The following is a 17724-nucleotide window of genomic DNA, read 5'->3' as shown; positions in this document are numbered from 1 at the left end:
CGGGCCGGGCAGTGGGCATTCTTGCTGATAAAGGCTGGGAAGGGAGCAGGGCACCAGGGAAGAAGCTGAATGAAGCCTGAGGCAGAGGAAGATGGGTAAGAGGGTGAATCCTGCGGGTGGGCGAAGCCGGAGGGGAACCGGAGCTGCCGTGGTCCAGAGCGCACAGCATCCCGGACCCACGCGCCCTAGCGCGGGCCGGCCTCTGGGTACTGGGGCGAGGTGGGGGAGAGGCTATGAGGGCCAGGGCGCCGAGAAGAGGCAGCGGGGCGCTCGGGCGCGGCTCCCCGAACGCCCTCCCTCCCCCTCCACTACCCTCCCGGAGGCGGCAGGGCGGGCGGGCGCGGTTCCGGGGGTGGGCGGGGAGGAGGCGGGGCCGCCGCACTGGCTTCTCTCAACCCCTCCCGCCCGCAGCCAGAGGGAGCGGAGCTTCGGCCAGCTCCGGGGGGCGGGCGCTGGAGCGCAGCGCAGCCCTATCTGTCCGCGGAGCGGACTAACTGGAAGCCGGGCGCTGCCGCGGGAGGCGGACGATGGGGGCAGGTGCCGCCGGATGCGCCATGGACCCGCTGCGCCTGCTGCTGCTTTTGCTGCTCCTGGGGGTGAGTGCTAGCCGAGGGGAATCCGTTCCTTCTGACAGGACCGGAACCCCGATGAGTTCAGGTTTCCCCGAGGGAAAACATAACAGAGCGTTGGGGTCCCAGACGCTGGGGATGGATGGCGGGAGAGGAGCTCCGAAGCCAGGATCCACGGAGGAGCGTCCAGGGTTGTCAAGGCCAGAGGCGACCCAGAGATCCAGGGTAGAGATGTGGGCAAGAGGGGCGCACGGATGCGGGCACTCGGGTACCGCGGAGGTGTGTGTGGAGGAGCCGGGAGGGGTCTCTGAGGCGGGGGCCCTGGGGCTCTCGGATGCTTGAGTTCTATGGAAGAGGACGCTTGAATGCCAGGATCTCGAGGCGACTTTCTCTCTGAGCATCTTGATTTCTGGAGGGTCGTGGGACGGAACCCAGGCTAGAGAAGAAGGAGGAATGAGACGGGGACTAGAGATGTGAGGGGCGAGCGGGGCTGGGGTGGGGAACCAGAGACGAAGGGATGGAACAATAGGGGAGGAGGCTGGAGCGACAGAGGGAACCGGGCATCGGACAATGAGGACTGACCAGACAATGGGGGGGAGGGGCGTGGAAGGGAGAGCTTCGGGAGTGGGGGGGTCTGTTGAAGAGAGAGAAGTGGATTAGGGAGAGCAGAAAAGGGACGACGGCGAGGGAGGCAGAGAGATGGAAGTAAATTGAAAGAAGACGGAGAAGGGAGAGTGGACCCGAAGGTGGTCGGAGCCCCACGGGTCCGCCGAAGGACCCCGGGACCAGAAGAGAGCGCAGAGGCACGGACGCTTCCCGCGCCTGTCGCGCGCTCTTTCCCGCGGCTTCGCCCAGTCCGGGAATTGCGGCTGGGAATCAGAGGCTGGGAAAGGAGCGCCCACTTCGCCGGGGCGAACCCTCTTCCCCGGTTCTCCTACAACCCGCGGGCTGCTCCGACGCGCTTATTCTCGCGATTGGAAGCAGCGCGGCGGACCGGAAGGGTTGGAGCTAGCGTCGTCAGATAGCGTCTGGCCGCCGCCAAGTCTGGGGGTGCAGGACGCGCCAGGCGGGGAATGTCGGGGCAGCGCGCAGCTCCGGGCGGCGCAGGCGGCCCGCAGGGGGCGCTGCGGTGCGAGAGTTGTGCCCTCTGCAGCTGCCGGAGCCACTGGGGGTGTGTGCCGGTCCCCCATTAAGTTAAGTGACCCGAACGCCACGCTCGCGGTTCGCTCCGCTCCAGCGCTCAGGCAGGTCGGGATTCCGCCTGTGCCCCGCCCAGCTTTCGTATGAAGACGCTGAGCACCGAACGAGACAGAGGCGCTCAGCCGCCTCGGACTGCGTCTCGGCAAAGAACTGCGGGTCCTCTTAAGCATCTAAGTCGGCCGTGTAGTTCTGACAAAATATTCCGGATATGTGCCCTGGTGTGTAGCCATGAAGAGAGTTTCTTTGTAAGGTTTGGCAATGGAGGAGGTGTCCTCACTCTGCCTGCCATCTTCATCTCTCATCTGAGCATCGCGCCCCAGATCCCCGTTTTACAGATAAGGAGACTGAGGCTTTGAGAGTTTAAACAACTTGGCCAAGATCCCACAAGCAACCAGAGTCCTAGCTAGACTGCCCCTCACCTGATTCCCAGCTACCAACTCCCCGCACCACTTAAGGGGGCAGCCTGGGTTCCAGGTCGGAATAAGAGCTGCGATTGTCGGCGGGGTGGGCTTGACACGACCCCCAGAGTCAGGCGGGGTGGGCAGAGACCCTCTTCGGGCGCTGACCCCTCCCCAAAGCTCAGCCCAGGTTCCCTGGAGCTGTCAGTACCTGTGGCTTTGTCTGGGGATTTGAGAGTGATTGCGGGCACGTTTGCTGACTAACGCCGCGGGGTAGAGATGCTTCTGGGTCGGGTGCGGGGGGTGCGGGGAGGTGGGACTAGGGCAGCCAGTAGTGCGGATCCCGGAGGGGCGAGGGGGTGGGCTCCGGACCCGGGTTGGAGAGAGTGTTCCCAGAGTGGAAAGAGGCGAGGAAGGAGGAGAGCTGGGCGTGGAGGGGCTGGGGAAGGTGGACTCCGCGCAGAATCTGCCGCCTGCAGCCCCTGCGGCTCTCGCCGCCGCCTCGCCGCTGCTCTCTACGGGCTGGCTCTGCGCACCGCGGCGCTTCGAGTTCTTCCTGGGCCGCGGCGAGAGAGTGCTGAAACCAGAGCGCGTCCCGGCGGGTCGGCTGGCGGGCCGCGCCGGTAATGGAGGCACTTTGTCATTCAGACGTCTGTAACCGGAGCCTCGGGGATGGCTAATGCGCCTAATAGGGATGCAGCGAGGGCAGCAAATGGGAGGACGCGAGCGGCCGGGCGGGGGAGACGGCTTCGGGAGTGAAGGGGTCTCCACCCGGTTGTACCAGCCCGGTCCCACTCACGCGCCTAGATTCTTCTCTGGGGCTACCCGGTGGGGAGGCGGAATAATAAAATTGGTTGAGTACCTACTGTGTGCCGCGCACTGCCCTGGGTAATTTCTCTTGCGTTATTTAATCCTAGGTCCCAGCAGAGAAAATCTAGTTATTCACATTTTACAGTTGAAAGAGCTGAACCTCCCAGACTTTCAAGCACGAAACTAGGCTCTCCCAGTTAGTAAGTGGTGGTGTCCTGGGAATCCAGGATGTTTGGCTTGGAACTTACCCCTTCCTCCGTCTGCACCACCACTCCACCCCCTTCTAGATCGCGGAGGGACATGTGGCCCGGAATCACCACTAGCCCCGGAGATTAGATCAGTGTCCTATGCCCTTGACACCACAAATTTGGAACTGAGCCCCTTCCCCCAACGCAGTCCCTGCCCCCCTCAAAATCTCACGCAGCATCATCCTCAGTAATTACCTCATGTCTCCTATCCCAAGCTCAACCCCGGAGGGCATGTGCCAGTGCCTCCTCTGGGTTTACATGCGCCTCAAAACACCCTCCACCTAAGGAGCCCTTTGCTAAAGCTGATGTGCATGGTTAAGGTTCATCACACTGAAGCATTCAAATAGTTTAACATTCTTCCATCTATTTTGGTGTGTTTTCAATTTTGTCCAATTTTAAATTTTTAAAAAAAGATTCTTAAGTCAATTGACTTACAGGTACTTCCACCTCAGTTTTTTGAAAGCCTTGAAATGGCAAAAATAAAAAGATTGCAAACATTCTCAAAAATGGGATGAAATTGTTCCATCAAACTGGAAATAAGTGTAATAAATGTACATTTCAGGCACTTGCATCTGTCATTTTGGTAAATTGATCATTTTGGAGCAATTAGCCTGGATCCTGGTCGTCCTTCTCGGCTTCCCAAGATTGCCCCCGCTTGACCCAATACAGGGTGTGGCAGGGGCCATGCATCAGCCCATTTAGCAAAGTGACCTCTGTGGGTCTCAGCTTCCCCAGCTGTCAGGGGATGAAGACAATTCCTCAAGATTTTCTCCCTCAGTATCATGGCTTCTGGAGTAACTGTTTGGGGTGACATTTCCTCTCACTCATGGGACTGTGACTCCCCACAGAGGTCAGGGACTATGTCTCATTGGAAACTCTTATTTCAATGCTCAGTAAATAATTGTTGAATTCATTAACTTTAAGGAGAACAATTACCCATCGTCCCTTCAGACTCCCTGGTGGCTAGTCTTTCCTCAGATCTATTCTGCCCCTTGTCTCTTAGGTGTTTTCCTCTTTTTGGGGCTGGCTAAACGCTCCCCTCCCACTGTCTCCCACCCGTGCTCAGCAGCTCACTCTCCCTAAGACAAGATACTTCTTTGGTACTTAACATTTATTGAACTCCTACTGTACACCAGACAGATCTGTATAAATTATTTCATTTAATTTTCACAGCAACCCTGAGCAGTAGATACTACCAACCCAATGTTTTAGGGGGCAAAACTGAGACTCAGAGAGATTGAGAATTTACTCAAAGTAACATACTATTAAGTAGCAAACCTACGATGTTTTGAAATAGGAAACATAAACAAGCACAGGAAACACATGGTCACTAATTACATGGCCTCCACTCCAAATGCAAGGCTTGGAAGAAGAGAGAGAACTACGGGCTGCAGCAGGGAGAGCAGGCTTTGAAAAAGAGGGGCTTGTACAAGGCTGGCATGCCTCCCATGACTACTATACACAGACCCCAAGTCTCCGGAGCTCAGGTCTCCACTTACCTCAAGTAACCGGGAAACAGACAAAAAGCCACAAAGGAAGCAAGAAAGACCTTGGAAAAGAGAAAAGAGGACTCCCAGTGTGCGTGAACACCTTACTCATTTGTTTAATGCTTACAGCAACTCTATGAGGCAGGTACAGTCGTGATAACCTAAAGAGGAAGACACTGAAGCACAGAGAAATTCAAAACTGGTGCCAGATCACCCAGCACTAAGCGATGAGGCAGGATTCCTTCAAAGCCATGGAGGCCACTGAGGATGAAGGCAGGTAGCTCACACTCCTGACTCAGAAAGTTGCCCCCTCCTGGTTCAGAATCTACTTACACTCATTTTATACACCTTCCTACCAAGGCTAGTTACATACTGTGTTTCCCAGAAAATAAGACCTAGCTGGACAATCAGCTCTAATGTGTCTTTTGGAGCAAAAATTAATATAAGACCTGGTATTATATTATATTATATTATATTGTATTATATTATATTATATAAGACCCAGTTTTATATTATAGTAAAATAAGACCAGGTCTTATATTAATTTTTGCTCCAAAAGACGCAGTAGAGCTGATTGTCCGGCTAGGTCTTATTTACGGGGAAACACGGTAATTTCTAGATTCAATTAGACCTAATAAATTAGAACGGAGGGGCCGCTGAGGTCACACTGGTAGCAGCAAGAATTGACAACTGTTATCTTGACTGGAATGGAGGAGGCAGAAAAAGTATTTTAAAAAGTTGACAGGAGAAGTCAGAGACGAAAGTGTGGTAATTTGGCGAAAAGAACACAAGGGCTTCACTGAATTTCAGCTCAGAATAATTGCTGGTGTAAATATTGAGTTCCTGAGTCATGAGGAAACCATGAAGATATGTTCCAGAGTCAGAGAACGGTGCAGCCACCATGGCTAAAATGAAAAACATTAGGTGATTAGAGCTGCAGAGCCTTGACTTTCGGGAAGTTCGGCTATCCAGAAGTCATTCCTGGACGTCCAATTAATTGAGGTCATATCATATTTTCATAATTCCACAAGCACACACGTTGGGTCCCTACTACGTGCCAGGTACTGTGTCAGTCCCGCCCTCAGGGAGCTGATAGGCCAGTGCGGACTCTGTAAAGTGTCATATCAGACAAAAATAGTCAAAAGGGAGAACATGTAACAGGACAGCTCCGCCTGATCTGGGAAGGGATAGGGACACAGGCCCATTTCCTTAAGGAAGTGATATTTAAGCAGAGCCCTACAGGATGAAAAGAAATCCGAACAGACCCTTCTGGAATCTCGCTAGCCTCCTGGGGGAAAGCCTGTATTTGGGACTCCCCCCATCCCCAAAGCTTCTGGTTTGCAGATGTTCCTGCCATCTGGGAGGAGAGGGTAGTGGCACCCAAGGTCCTCCTCCTATGCTACCTACACCTTCCCTGCTGGGTCCTGAGGACCACAGGCTGCCTCCTAGACTGAGCCAATCTGTCCACCCCCTGCTTCCACCGAAGCCTGGTGAGATCTCAGGATATCTTAAAAGACCGGAGGGAAGGGAGTGTTGTTGGCCACAGTCTGGTCAATGTGGAAGCAGAAGAATGTCCAAAATGACCATTAAAGCTCCCCTCTGCTCCCATGACCTGAGAGCCCATACTTCCTCTTGGCATCAAATGGGAACTGCAGGGTCTGGGGCCAGGGAAAGAGTCTTGGGAGTTTTATTAGACCTGCAGTTTGTGGGTTGTTTTTTTTTTTTTTTTTTAAGGAACAGAAATATAAAGCAAGCTGCCAGCAGCCCCTCCCTCTAGGGAATCTGGTGCTAAATCGTTCCATCCATGAGCAAAGATGCTTTGGCGGCAGGAATCTGATTCCCCTTTCCCCTAGATCCAGCGCCATTCCCACTGAATGCATAGGGGGGGGGCAGGGGGGGAGAAGGCTGGTGACTGGAAATCAAACCCTGGTGGAGCAGGGCTGCTGGGTGGTGAGAGCAACCACTTTCTCATCATTGATAATAGGCGACACTTTCTCACTTCTTGGCGCCAGACTCTTGCTGATTGGCTGGTCTTTGCTCTGGCTCTGAGCTGTAGCCAGCTCTATCTGTGCAGAGAGGTGAAGACTCAGGGGAGGAGAGCAAGATGGGTCAGAGCTCCCAGTGCAGAGTCAGGATTTGAACCCAAGACCCCACCCCTCTGCCTCCCTATCTTGGGCATAGACTCCTCCCATTTGATATTTACATGTGGAATGATAGAATTAAGGACCTGGAACACGGCCCTTCTGGTCTTTGTTAGTAAAAGGCTCCCCTCTGGGTAGATGCAGGCCTGCAGAGGTGCAGCTTAGCAAGTGGCATTTGGGCTAGATTTCAGCTTCCAGTAGCCCCCTTGGCGGGGAGCCCTGTGCAAGCTGCAACCTGTCCAGCCGTTCAATGTCCTTGCCCAAGGGTCCTCTGTGGGCCGCAGGCCACCTTCCCCATGTGGCATATCCTTGAGATTACAGGGTGGCTGGAAACCCAAATCGAACTTTGAAGAGGACCAGCAAGGGCGGCCCTAACCTCACACCTCCAACAGCCTGCAGGGGTGCACTGTCCCCCACTGCGTCTCTTCCTGCCAGCTTTGATGTGCCTAATGCCTCCCTGGTGAGCTCATCTGGGCCCAGGTGTTTCCAATAGAAGGCTTTAGGAGGGGGTGTTTGAACCCTTGGAAGACTCCCCTCTCCTTTCTTTTGCCAGACTGACCTTCTGATCTCCCTCCACCCAGGTGTCACTTGGAGGCGCCAAGGAGGCATGCCCCACAGGCCTGTACACCCACAGTGGGGAGTGCTGCAAAGCCTGCAACCTGGGCGAGGGTGTGGCCCAGCCTTGCGGAGCCAACCAGACTGTGTGTGAGCCCTGCCTGGACAGTGAGTATAGGGTGGCAGTGGGGAGAGGAGAGAAGAATGGAATGTAGGGGCCAGAGATGAGCATGCCCAGTAGAGGCCTTACAAGTGCTCTGCCTCATGGCAGTCTCCTGCCCACCACTGTATGGGCACCAGAAGTGGGTCTGACACAGGATAAGAGGCAGAGAGGGGAAACTGAGAATGGATGAGGGAGGTATGCAGAGGGAGGAGGGGGACCCTGGGGATCCCCTTCCCAGCCCCTAAGCAGAGCGGCCTGGTAGAAGAGTGTGGCCAGGTGGGAGGAGTAGCTGATGCTACGACCAGCTAAAAATATCATCTGCACTGCAAAATCAATGGCTGCCACTTACCCTCGATGTGCTTGGGGGGAGGGGAGGAGGATCAAATCCTGGCTGCCCTGGAGACTGACCTTGGGGGATCCTGGGAGGGTGTGGCTACCCCTCCCCCCAGGCCAACTGTTCTCTAGCTGTGAGCAAGGAAGCAGACCTTTCGGGAAGCAGCAGGGATGAGGGTTGGAGCTCTGTAAGGATGTCATTACTGTGGGGTGATGTCAGGTGGGGGAGGGGAGAGGGTACTGGTCATTCCTACCTGGGATATCCTTGGGGAGCGGAGAGAATCCAGGTGGCAGGGGAATGGGCCTGTGGTCGGAATTCTGTGTATTTTTGAGTCAGGATTCTCAGCTCTGCTGGGTGCCCCCAGCCTCATTTGCTGCCTTCAGGCCATGGGTTCAGTCCCCTTTTCCTGACCCTGCCCAGAAACCTTTCCTCACTGCCAACAGTCAGATCCTGCCTTCTACCCAGCACTCTGCACCATCTGGAGGGCCTGTGGGAACCATACTTAGATTATTCTGTAATCATGTGGGTAACAAGGGTATAGGAACTGGGCACTCTGAACCCACCTGCCAGCCTAGTCGGACCTCTGGATACCTCCCACCACCATCAACACATGGGCATCTATCCATCCTTCCGGCAACCCCATCTCACGGGTGTCCCTAAACACACAGTGTTCCTGTCTCTGTGCTTGTGGATCCTGTAACTCCATCTGCCAGCAGAGGGATGTGTGCGACTGGGTGGGATGACTGGACATCCTGCAGAGCCCTTGCCATCTGGCCGCCTGCCCTGGCCCTGGCCGAACAGGGTTTCCATCTCAGGGAAGGGTTGGCTAGCCATCGGCTACCCTGGAATCTCCGAAGTTTGTCTCTCTTACTTCCTAGACTCCAGCCCAGGCCTCTCCTCCCTGGATACTAAGTTTCCCAGGATAGGACCCCACTCACCAAGGGCTGGGGTAGAGGGGCCTGGGAGAGGGAGGTTCTGGCATCTGCAGGGAAGAGGAGGGGAGGCAAGCTCAGAGATGATGGCAGGAATCCTCCCCCCCATTTCCTCCCTCTGCTCCCCTCCCTTTCCCTCCTGCCCCCCTTGCTTCCCACCAGCTGCCATAACAGGCTGCCTTTATAGGCCGCCTTTACAAGCCCACTTTATGGGATGGAGACCCCAGTGGACTTTCCCTCTATCCTCAAAATGTTTCCACAAGGAAACCCGTTAAGCTCCTACCTTCATTCTCTGCCAAAAAGACCACATTTTCCCACCCCCTAAAACCTTCTCTCAGGAGTTTTCTGCTAATGTTCTCATGGGTAGGCCCTCTCTTCCCCTCCTGGGTGACTAGATCCACCATCCCCCCACCCCCACATGCCAACCCTATAGGTGCCTCTTGTTTGCATAATTGGACATCCTGCCTTGGCTGTTAATGTTTGGAAGTCCTTTCTGCTGTGTGACTATATCCCTGCTACTGAAGTTGACCATACTTATCATTGCCCACCCCACGGGGCCCAGCCTTTATGGGATCCCTGTTGTGTGTCAAGTGTTTTACGGTGGAATTTCATTCATGCATCACCACAACCCTGTGAGCAGAGATATTATTCCCTATTTTACAGAGAAAGGAAAAAAGCTCAGAGAGGTTAAGTAAAACACCCAGAGTCACACAGCTAATAAGAAGCAGTTTTGAATCCAGATCTGCCCAATCCCTAGGAAGGGAAACACAGGAGTCCCTCTGCCAGAACTGACTCTGTCGTTTCTTCTCTTCTCCCCCAATTTCCGCACCTTTCACTTGTGTCTGTGTTTTTCTTCTTAGCTTCTCCATCTAGCCCCACTCCCTTGTCTCTTGGTGCCTTTAGAGAAGATTAAGATCAGACCCCACAACACGACTGAATTTCCTACAGTGGCACCCTCCTCCCGCTACTTCTGCTTCCTCATTCTGAGCAATTCCTCCTTCCTGGCTTCTCAGGTGGCTAAATCTATGCTCTTTCCACCCTTGGAGCAAGAAGGATACATCTTAGACTCACATTGGTGCGAGTTCTCCACCCTGGGCTGGAAGGGGTGAAGATCCGCTCTGAGTCTCTCCCCTCTCTGTACAAGGAGGAGAGTACCCCGGCACCCCGGCTGTCGCTCCCCTTATTCTGGAGCTCACATCCGTTCATTAAGAGCATGAGTCAAGAGTGAGATTGGAAATCTCCCCTTTGAGAGGGCAGAGGATGATGTATGCAAGTCCTTCTTGCTTTCTAGTTTCAATCCCTCCTGCTGTACGTGAACTCGCTTGCCAGGAGTCCCAACCCCACCCTCATAGCCAAGCCCTTCAGCAGCGTGGAGGAGAGCCATGGGTGGGAAATTCTGCTGTCTAACTCCAGTCACTCCCGTTCAGGCCACACCTGAGCCTCCACCAGTGCAGAGAGGCATAAAAGGGCAGCTGAGGTGGGGAGGTTCCCTGGTGAAGGCCCCAGGCTTGGGGTGGATTCACAACCCATCTCTGGCCTGCGGGGAGGGTTGGGTGAGACCCATGCTCAGATTATTCCTTAATCTTGCTGGGAACAAGAGTACAGGGCTTGAACTCTCTAAAAGAATTTGCCAAGAAATTTAGCAGGCATCAGTTGGGCTACCCTTCAAAGCCTCAGAGCCACTGCTTCCTGGGCCTGGAGCATGCGGCTCTCTGGTCCCCTTCCTCTTTCCCAGCCGGCAGCCTTGAGCTTTCAAAGACCTGGGATCAGGGACCTGAGGGGAGAAGGTGGGAGTCAATGAGGGGGGCAAGGCCGAAGGAAGGAGTCAATGCCCTGGTGGGGCGGTAAGGTGGCGTGGGGAGAGTCTGCAGCCCCTGTGTCCCAATGCCCACAGGGCAGGCAACTAAATTCTGAGCCCTCGCTCCCACGCTCATCCATTTGCCCTCAGGCGTGACGTTCTCCGATGTGGTGAGCGCCAGGGAACCATGTAAGCCGTGCACAGAGTGCGTGGGCCTGCAGAGCATGTCGGCGCCATGCGTGGAAGCTGATGACGCTGTGTGCCGCTGCGCCTACGGCTACTACCAGAACGAGACGACCGGCAGCTGTGAGGCTTGCCGCGTGTGCGAGCCGGGCTCGGGCCTCGTGTTCTCCTGCCAGGACAAGCAGAACACGGTGTGTGAGGAGTGTCCCGAAGGCACGTACTCAGACGAAGCCAACCACGTGGACCCGTGCCTGCCCTGCACTGTGTGCGAAGACACCGAGCGCCAGCTGCGCGAGTGCACGCGCTGGGCCGACGCGGAGTGCGAGGGTGAGCGGTGGCCGGCCAGCTGCAGGCTGGCAGGGCGCTCCCTTGGGCCGGGGCGGGCAGGGCCAGGTGTGGCCTTTAGACAGCCGCCGCCCTTCCTGAAACCTGAGGGCAGCGGTGGCTCCCCATCTTTCTCACCAATGGCCCCCTTTCACTCTTTCTTTTGGGCTAAGTGTTTGGAAAGCCCTCATCCTCCACCAGGCTGCAGCTACTACATTCTAACTCACTTTCCCCAGCTTTGCTAATCTGTGGCGGCCAGCTGGGGATTGGATAGGTTGCAGATAAGCAGCTGGAAAGTGGCCACTGTGTCTAGAGCACAGAGCAGGACATGTTTGATCCTTGAGGCAGACCTTCTGAACTGGAAAAGAGGCTGAAGAACCCTCAGGAGTTGGGACCCTTTGGCTCTGAGGCCTGGCTTCCGTCCATGGTGGTTTGTGGCTCTGGGACCTGGGATGGAATGTGCCTTGTCATTTGCTATCTGAACAATGTTAGTTGGGGGTGGGGGGTCACCCTGCCTTGGACCTCAGTTTCCTCCCTGGTCATGTGGTTACCAGTGTTGCTGTGGGTTAGAGAAAGTGGCTGGCCCACTTCGACTTGTGTCTGGGGGAGGGAGCCACAGTCATTGTTACCGTTTAGTCAAGGATGCAGGGAGACTCCGGGAACACTAAGAAGGTGGGGGAGGGGCTTTGGGGTGAGGAAGAACATGTGTGAGGACAAAGGGGAGCAGCAGGCCTGGGCCCGGAGCCTGAGGAGAGGCAGGGTGCACACGGAAGGCTTAGCCCCCTGGGGTGAATAGGAGGATGTGCCCCCCTTATCTAGGCACGGGCCCCAAGGAGATGGGCAGTTGTTGGGATGGGAAGAGGAAGCACCATGGCAGCCAGGGAGAACATTTTTGGTCTCTGGTTGGTGACATCCAACTTGAGCAATGGATGGGCTTTTCCATGGCAGGGGGAGGTTGACAGTGCCTTTACTTTCGCTCCATCACTCTGTGGTTGGGCACCCATTTGGCTAATTCCCTAACCCTCAGTGTGCCCCTGACTCCCAGCAGGCAACACAACACCTCCTTTAGGGAGCCCCAAGTTAGATGGAAGAGACAGCCTTTGCCCCAGTCTGAAAGAGACAAGGTCCCAGCACTTAGTTCCTAGGAGATCCCCCATTCTGATGGAGGCAGCACAGCCTCTGCCTTCAATCAGACCCCAGTGGGGTGGGGAGCTAGATCCCTTCCGTGGGGAGCTTCTAGTCTGACACTAGCTCCCACGTAGCCATGCCTTCCTTCCACATCCTGTGATCTCCAGCTCAGGGAGCTCAAGGTGGAGAGGACTGGCAAGCGGGGCTGAGGCCAGGTGTGTGTGCGCGCGAAGCTTTCCACATTGGGGTGGGGGTGGGGGCTAGGAGGAGGATTGGGGTACAGAATGTGGTGGCTCTAGTGGCGATCGGCCTGGGCCAGGAGACAGGCAAGTGGTGTCAGGTGCAGTGCAGAGCAGGGAGTGAATTTCAGCAGCTGGCAGCAGACAGGCACAGTTCCATGGGCAAGTCCAGACCAGCTGGTTGGGGGACTTAGGGGCGAGGTTAGAGCAAAGAAAGGTGGCTGGGGGAGGGGTGGGCTCTGCCTTTTGGGAAGTTCACAGATTCCCCCCAGATACCACTCCACTTTTCCAGCCACCCTGAAGGAGGAGGGTACCCCTGAGGGCTGTTTACTCCTGTCCCTCTGCCCCTTTCCACTTTAGCCTCTGAAGGGTTAAATGTCAGCTCTGGGGCAGAGGGAACATTTCAGGAAATGGAATTTGATTCTTGGTTTGGTTGCCCCCACCCCTCCAGTGCATTGTACTTTCTTGCACATATACATTTCAGACGTCAACATGGTGATTCACCCACCCTCAGGGTAGAAGCCCCTCCACACCCCATTGCCCCAGTGAAACCTGGGTTTAGGAGGAGTAACCTGGTCCCTTTTTCTGCCCCCAAATCTGGCAGCCCCCATTCAGGAAATGGCTGTCAGGACCTGCCAAGGGCTTAGCAGGTTGGAATGCTAGTGGACATGGCCACATCTGGATCTCATCCCCTCACCCCCCATCAGAGGGTATTGTTGGAGAAATGTGGGGAAAGTGCCCTGAAAATGCTGTCTTCAGCCTGGTCTGTCCCTTACCACCCTGTCAGCCCTTCCCCACTGCTCTCAAATCTCTGTGATTGCCTGATTCACCGACACCCCCCACCATACCTTCAGCCAATGGGTTGGGGTAACTCTCAGAGCTCAGGCTGCCCCTCCAGCTGGCCCAGTCCCCTAGCAGCGCAAGAGAAGACCCCCCCACCGCAGTCTAATGCCTTATCTGGGGCTGCCAATAGACAGGGCTATGTCTCCCCTGCTTCCCACCCCATCCCCTCCCCTCCACCCACTCCCAGAACTGACATGGGAAGGGGTGGGGGGAATGGTAGCCCCCTCCCCAATGCCAGCCAGATGGATTCCAGATTCACATCTGGGGGCCTTACCCCTCAGAAGGTGCTGAAAATGGGGGCCTTTGAAGCATCTTTGTCTTGATGGGAGGAGGCCCAGGAGACCAGTGCGCAGCTTTCACTCCAACTTGGGTGGGCAAATTGGGGGTTGGGTGGGGCCAAGTGGGGAGCAAAGTGCCTTTCCCATCACCCCATTGGCATGTCCTGCCTGCTTTCCCTCCCTGCCCCAGGCGTGGGAAGTGAGGACGGATAGTAAGGCAGCTCTGCCCAGACAGGTACCCCCAGGCCGTCCAGAGCCCACAACCCGGGAGCCTACTGCCCCTGGCAGGGTGACAGAATGGAAACTCCCACCCACTGGTGCCAGGAGAAGGCGGGTGCCCTTCCTTCCAGGGAGGCTGGCAATGCCCAACTGGCATGAGAGGGCCTAGGTGGGTGGCAAGGCACAGGCTCCTTCCCCCCAGGGGCTGGGCAGTACCTGCTTTGTAGGCCCTTTCTCCACCAGCAGCCTGCTTCCTTCCCAGGGAGAGTTCAGGCTGCCTGACACTGTCTTCCCTGGGTGGCAAGATCAGATTATGTGAGGGCCATGCAGGGCAAGAAACAGGCTAGCTGCCATCCAAGGACTGGCGGGAGGTAAGCAAGGCATCCCGGCACCCCCACCTTGCCCAAGCCTAGAGCTAGGACATCAGAGACCAGAAAGGAGGCTGAGTGCCAGCTCTGGGTCGGTGGGGTGTGGCAGGACACCTCCTGCATGGACCCGAGTACATTCATCCTTTCTTAGGACAGGGGTTATTGGGCTCATTGGGGCAACCTAGGGCCAGAGAAATTACATTTCCCAGAGTGATTCCAGCAGGAGGCATACAGAGGCCCACTGTCTCTTTGTGTGTTCACCCCCATGCTGGGCTTCTGGGCCCCCAGAGGAGGCAGATTTCTAGGACCACAGCTACCTCCAAGATGGAAGGGAGCTTAGTGCCCATCTCTCTTAATACCCCCATTCTATGGATAGAAAAATGGAGGTCCCGAGAGTTGAAGGGACTAATCCAGAGTCACACAGAAACAGCCGAAGGGGACCTAGGTCTCATGATTCCCAGGCCCTTGCTCTTCTCCACCATCATAACATGCACGCCATCCCAGCTCTCACCCCTGAGCATCACAGCTGGGCACAGGAGCACCTGGAGCGGGCTGGGAACTTGGGAAGAAGCGCTGAGTGGGTCAGAACGTAAGGGGAGGGGCTGGGGACAATGGGTGCTCATTCCTGCCACCCTTTCTCCCAGAGATCCCTGGCCGCTGGATTACACGGTCGACACCCTCAGAGGGCTCAGACAGCACGGCCCCCAGCACCCAGGAGCCCGAGGTACCTCCAGAGCAAGACCCCGTGGCCAGTACAGTGGCAGATGTGGTGACCACAGTGATGGGCAGCTCCCAGCCCGTGGTGACACGCGGCACGACTGACAACCTCATCCCTGTCTACTGCTCCATCCTGGCCGCTGTGGTGGTGGGCCTCGTGGCCTACATAGCCTTCAAGAGGTGAGAAGGGGCACGGGGGACAGAGAGGGGAACAGACAGCAGAAGGGCTGCTCTCAAGGTGGGGTTTCACTGTGACCGGGACCTGAAAAGGCACGCACTCTTTGAACTCAAATCTAGCTCATCCTCACTCCCCATCAGCTGCCCTACTCCAGGGAGCGGCAGGTCAGCAGGAGGTAGGGAAGGGGGTCATCCCTGTCCTGTCCCCGCACCCCTCCTTGACTCCCTGGCCCCCAACTACACACAGAAAGCTTGCTTTACCAGCTGCCTATGTCCTCATTCCCTGAACCCCATTTACCCACACAGCTCCCTGTGGATGCGTGTATCTTTTCCTTCCCATGTCATACTTGGGATGCTGGGGCACCCCATCCAGAAATCCAGGATGTGCAAGAACTGGAAAGCCTTTTAAATGTTTAAATGCATTTTTCATTCTTTAAAAGAAAAATTATCAAAGTAACACATGCTTGTTTGGGAAATGTAAACAAGCGTAATGTCTCGTAAAGCAAAAAGCAAACCCCCTTTACCTCCCCAAATCCTACCCCTCTCCTCATTGGAATCTGTTTGGATCCTTTCTAGCCATTTTCTGTGCATTTATAAACACATATACATAAAACTTTTTAGTTATATGTAAACATGCAGGTTTTTTAAAGCATCGATTGGATCACATTATCCATACTCTACAATTTACTTTTTCACTTACTCTCCCTCAGGAGAGCTTTCCTATGGACATAGAGATTGTCTGGTCATGTGTAACTGCTCATTCAATAATATGGATGGATCATAATTTAACCAGTCTCCCATTGATAGACATTGAGTTTATTTTCAGTTTTTTCTTATTGCTTATAATTGCAGAGGAAGTCTTTGCATACATCCTGTACACATGTGCGAGTATTTTACAAGGGTAGACTCCTGGGAAGTCCGTTATTTAGGCCCCATTCAGTCCATGAACATGTATTGAACACTTGCCCTGTGTACCACGCCCTGAGTGCCACTCTGCCCTCACGGTGCTTTCAGTGTAGATCAGGGGCAGCTACGTAGAGAAAGAAACTTAGTGCTATGGCGGGGGTCCTAGTTGGGCACGTACCATGCCCCTGGCCCCCACACGTCAGAGCATAGATACCGTAGCCACGTGTATCTCACACCCTGAGACCGGGCCTGTCCTCTGGCTCCAGGTGGAATAGCTGCAAGCAGAACAAGCAAGGAGCCAATAGCCGGCCTGTGAACCAGACGCCCCCACCCGAGGGAGAAAAACTCCACAGCGACAGCGGCATCTCTGTGGACAGCCAGAGCCTGCATGACCAGCAGTCCCACACGCAGACGGCCGCAGGCCAGGGTGAGCGGCGAGGCCGGGCAAGGGGCTGGTGCAGGGCCATCAGGCGTGATTCAGAGCAGACTGTCGGAAGGACAGCCTGCCAGAGGGGCTGCCTCCTGGTGCCTCTGGGTAGGATGGGAGAGTCGGCTGAGGGAGGGGGTGGGGGAGGCCCTTTTCAGTGGAATGACTTGGGAAATGCAGGCTTTGACAAATTGGAGCATCCAGACTCATCAAGCTAATTGTCCCCCCTAGGGCTAATTACTCTCCCAAGTGGCTGCAATTAGCCTTCTGCCCTGGACTTCTGGGGAACAAGTAGTTAATTATGTCCCCTAATTAGTGGCCCATAGCCCAGCTCCAGGACACTTGCTAGCCTTGAGTCTGGGACTGAGAAGTTCAGTCTCCTCCTCTGCCTTGATTAATTGCTGGGGGTCAGGGAGGGGGGCTAGTGGTGGGGAGGGGATGTGAGTCAGCATACCCCCCCCCTCGCCCATTCACAGCCCAGCTCCCCACCCAGAATCTCATCTTGGCCATCCCTCTGCCTCTAGCCCCTCAGGGCTTTCCCAGGTTAGGAGGACAAATGCCTTGGCCCTTCTCAGGTCTTCCCTGGCCCCCGAAGGGGGAAGTGGGGCCATCGGGTAGTGTCTGACTTCCCCTGGGTTCTTGGCAGCCCTCAAGGGGGATGGAGGCCTGTACAGCAGCCTGCCACCAGCCAAGCGGGAGGAGGTGGAGAAACTGCTCAACGGCTCTGCGGGGGACACCTGGCGGCACCTGGCAGGCGAGCTGGGCTACCAGCCTGAACACATAGACTCCTTCACCCATGAGGCCTGCCCGGTCCGTGCCCTGCTCGCCAGCTGGGCCGCCCAGGACAGCGCAACACTCGATGCCCTCCTGGCCGCCCTGCGTCGCATCCAGCGCGCCGACATTGTCGAGAGCCTGTGCAGCGAGTCTACAGCCACGTCCCCTGTGTGAGCTGCCTTGGGAAGCCCTGCCCTGCCCCCACATTCTGAGGACTGATGCTCCAGCCTACCCCCACGGGCCAGCATCAGAGCTGAGCTCCTCTGGGCAGGGCGGCGGAGCCCGGGCCCCTAAACCAGCCTGTCACTGCTCCCACGTGGTCCCACAGCTTCTGATCACAGCCCCTCTGCAGCGCCAGAGCGCCCCTGCTGCCTCTCCCACCCTGTCCCTGCCCCTCACCATCTCAGGCCTTCTGTTTCCTTCGCCCTATACTTCTAGGTGGGCAAGGCCTTCCCACCTTAACAGGTATCATACCTGAGGGGTGACCCCAGGGATGGTGTTAGAGG

At 55.8% G+C, this 17724-nt stretch overlaps 1 protein-coding gene across 1 annotated transcript; it reads left to right on the top strand.

Moving 5' to 3' along the window:
• Positions 1–407: 407 nt before the first annotated feature.
• NGFR (nerve growth factor receptor) lies at positions 408–17535 on the top strand. The gene is made up of 6 exons (XM_074319759.2): positions 408–596; positions 7435–7576; positions 10786–11145; positions 14862–15114; positions 16284–16444; positions 17091–17535. Exons 1-6 carry the CDS (start codon positions 528–530, stop codon positions 17390–17392), a joined length of 1287 nt encoding a protein of 428 aa, XP_074175860.1. The 5' UTR covers positions 408–527; the 3' UTR covers positions 17393–17535.
• Positions 17536–17724: the final 189 nt, after the last annotated feature.

Source organism: Rhinolophus sinicus, chromosome 12 (assembly GCF_057876585.1).
Source record: "Rhinolophus sinicus isolate RSI-liver-muscle chromosome 12, RSI-T2T, whole genome shotgun sequence".
Lineage (NCBI taxonomy): Eukaryota > Metazoa > Chordata > Mammalia > Chiroptera > Rhinolophidae > Rhinolophus > Rhinolophus sinicus.
The sequence above is the reverse complement of the archived record's forward strand: the minus strand, read 5'-3'. Positions and strand labels throughout refer to the sequence as shown.

Coding starts and splice junctions, on each gene's coding strand:
- NGFR (XM_074319759.2), top strand. CDS start 528: ATGGGGGCAGGTGCCGCCGGATGCGCCATGGACCCGCTGCGCCTGCTG. Junction 7,577..10,785: donor GTGTGAGCCCTGCCTGGACA/GTGAGTATAGGG, acceptor ATTTGCCCTCAG/GCGTGACGTTCTCCGATGTG. Junction 16,445..17,090: donor GCAGACGGCCGCAGGCCAGG/GTGAGCGGCGAG, acceptor GGTTCTTGGCAG/CCCTCAAGGGGGATGGAGGC.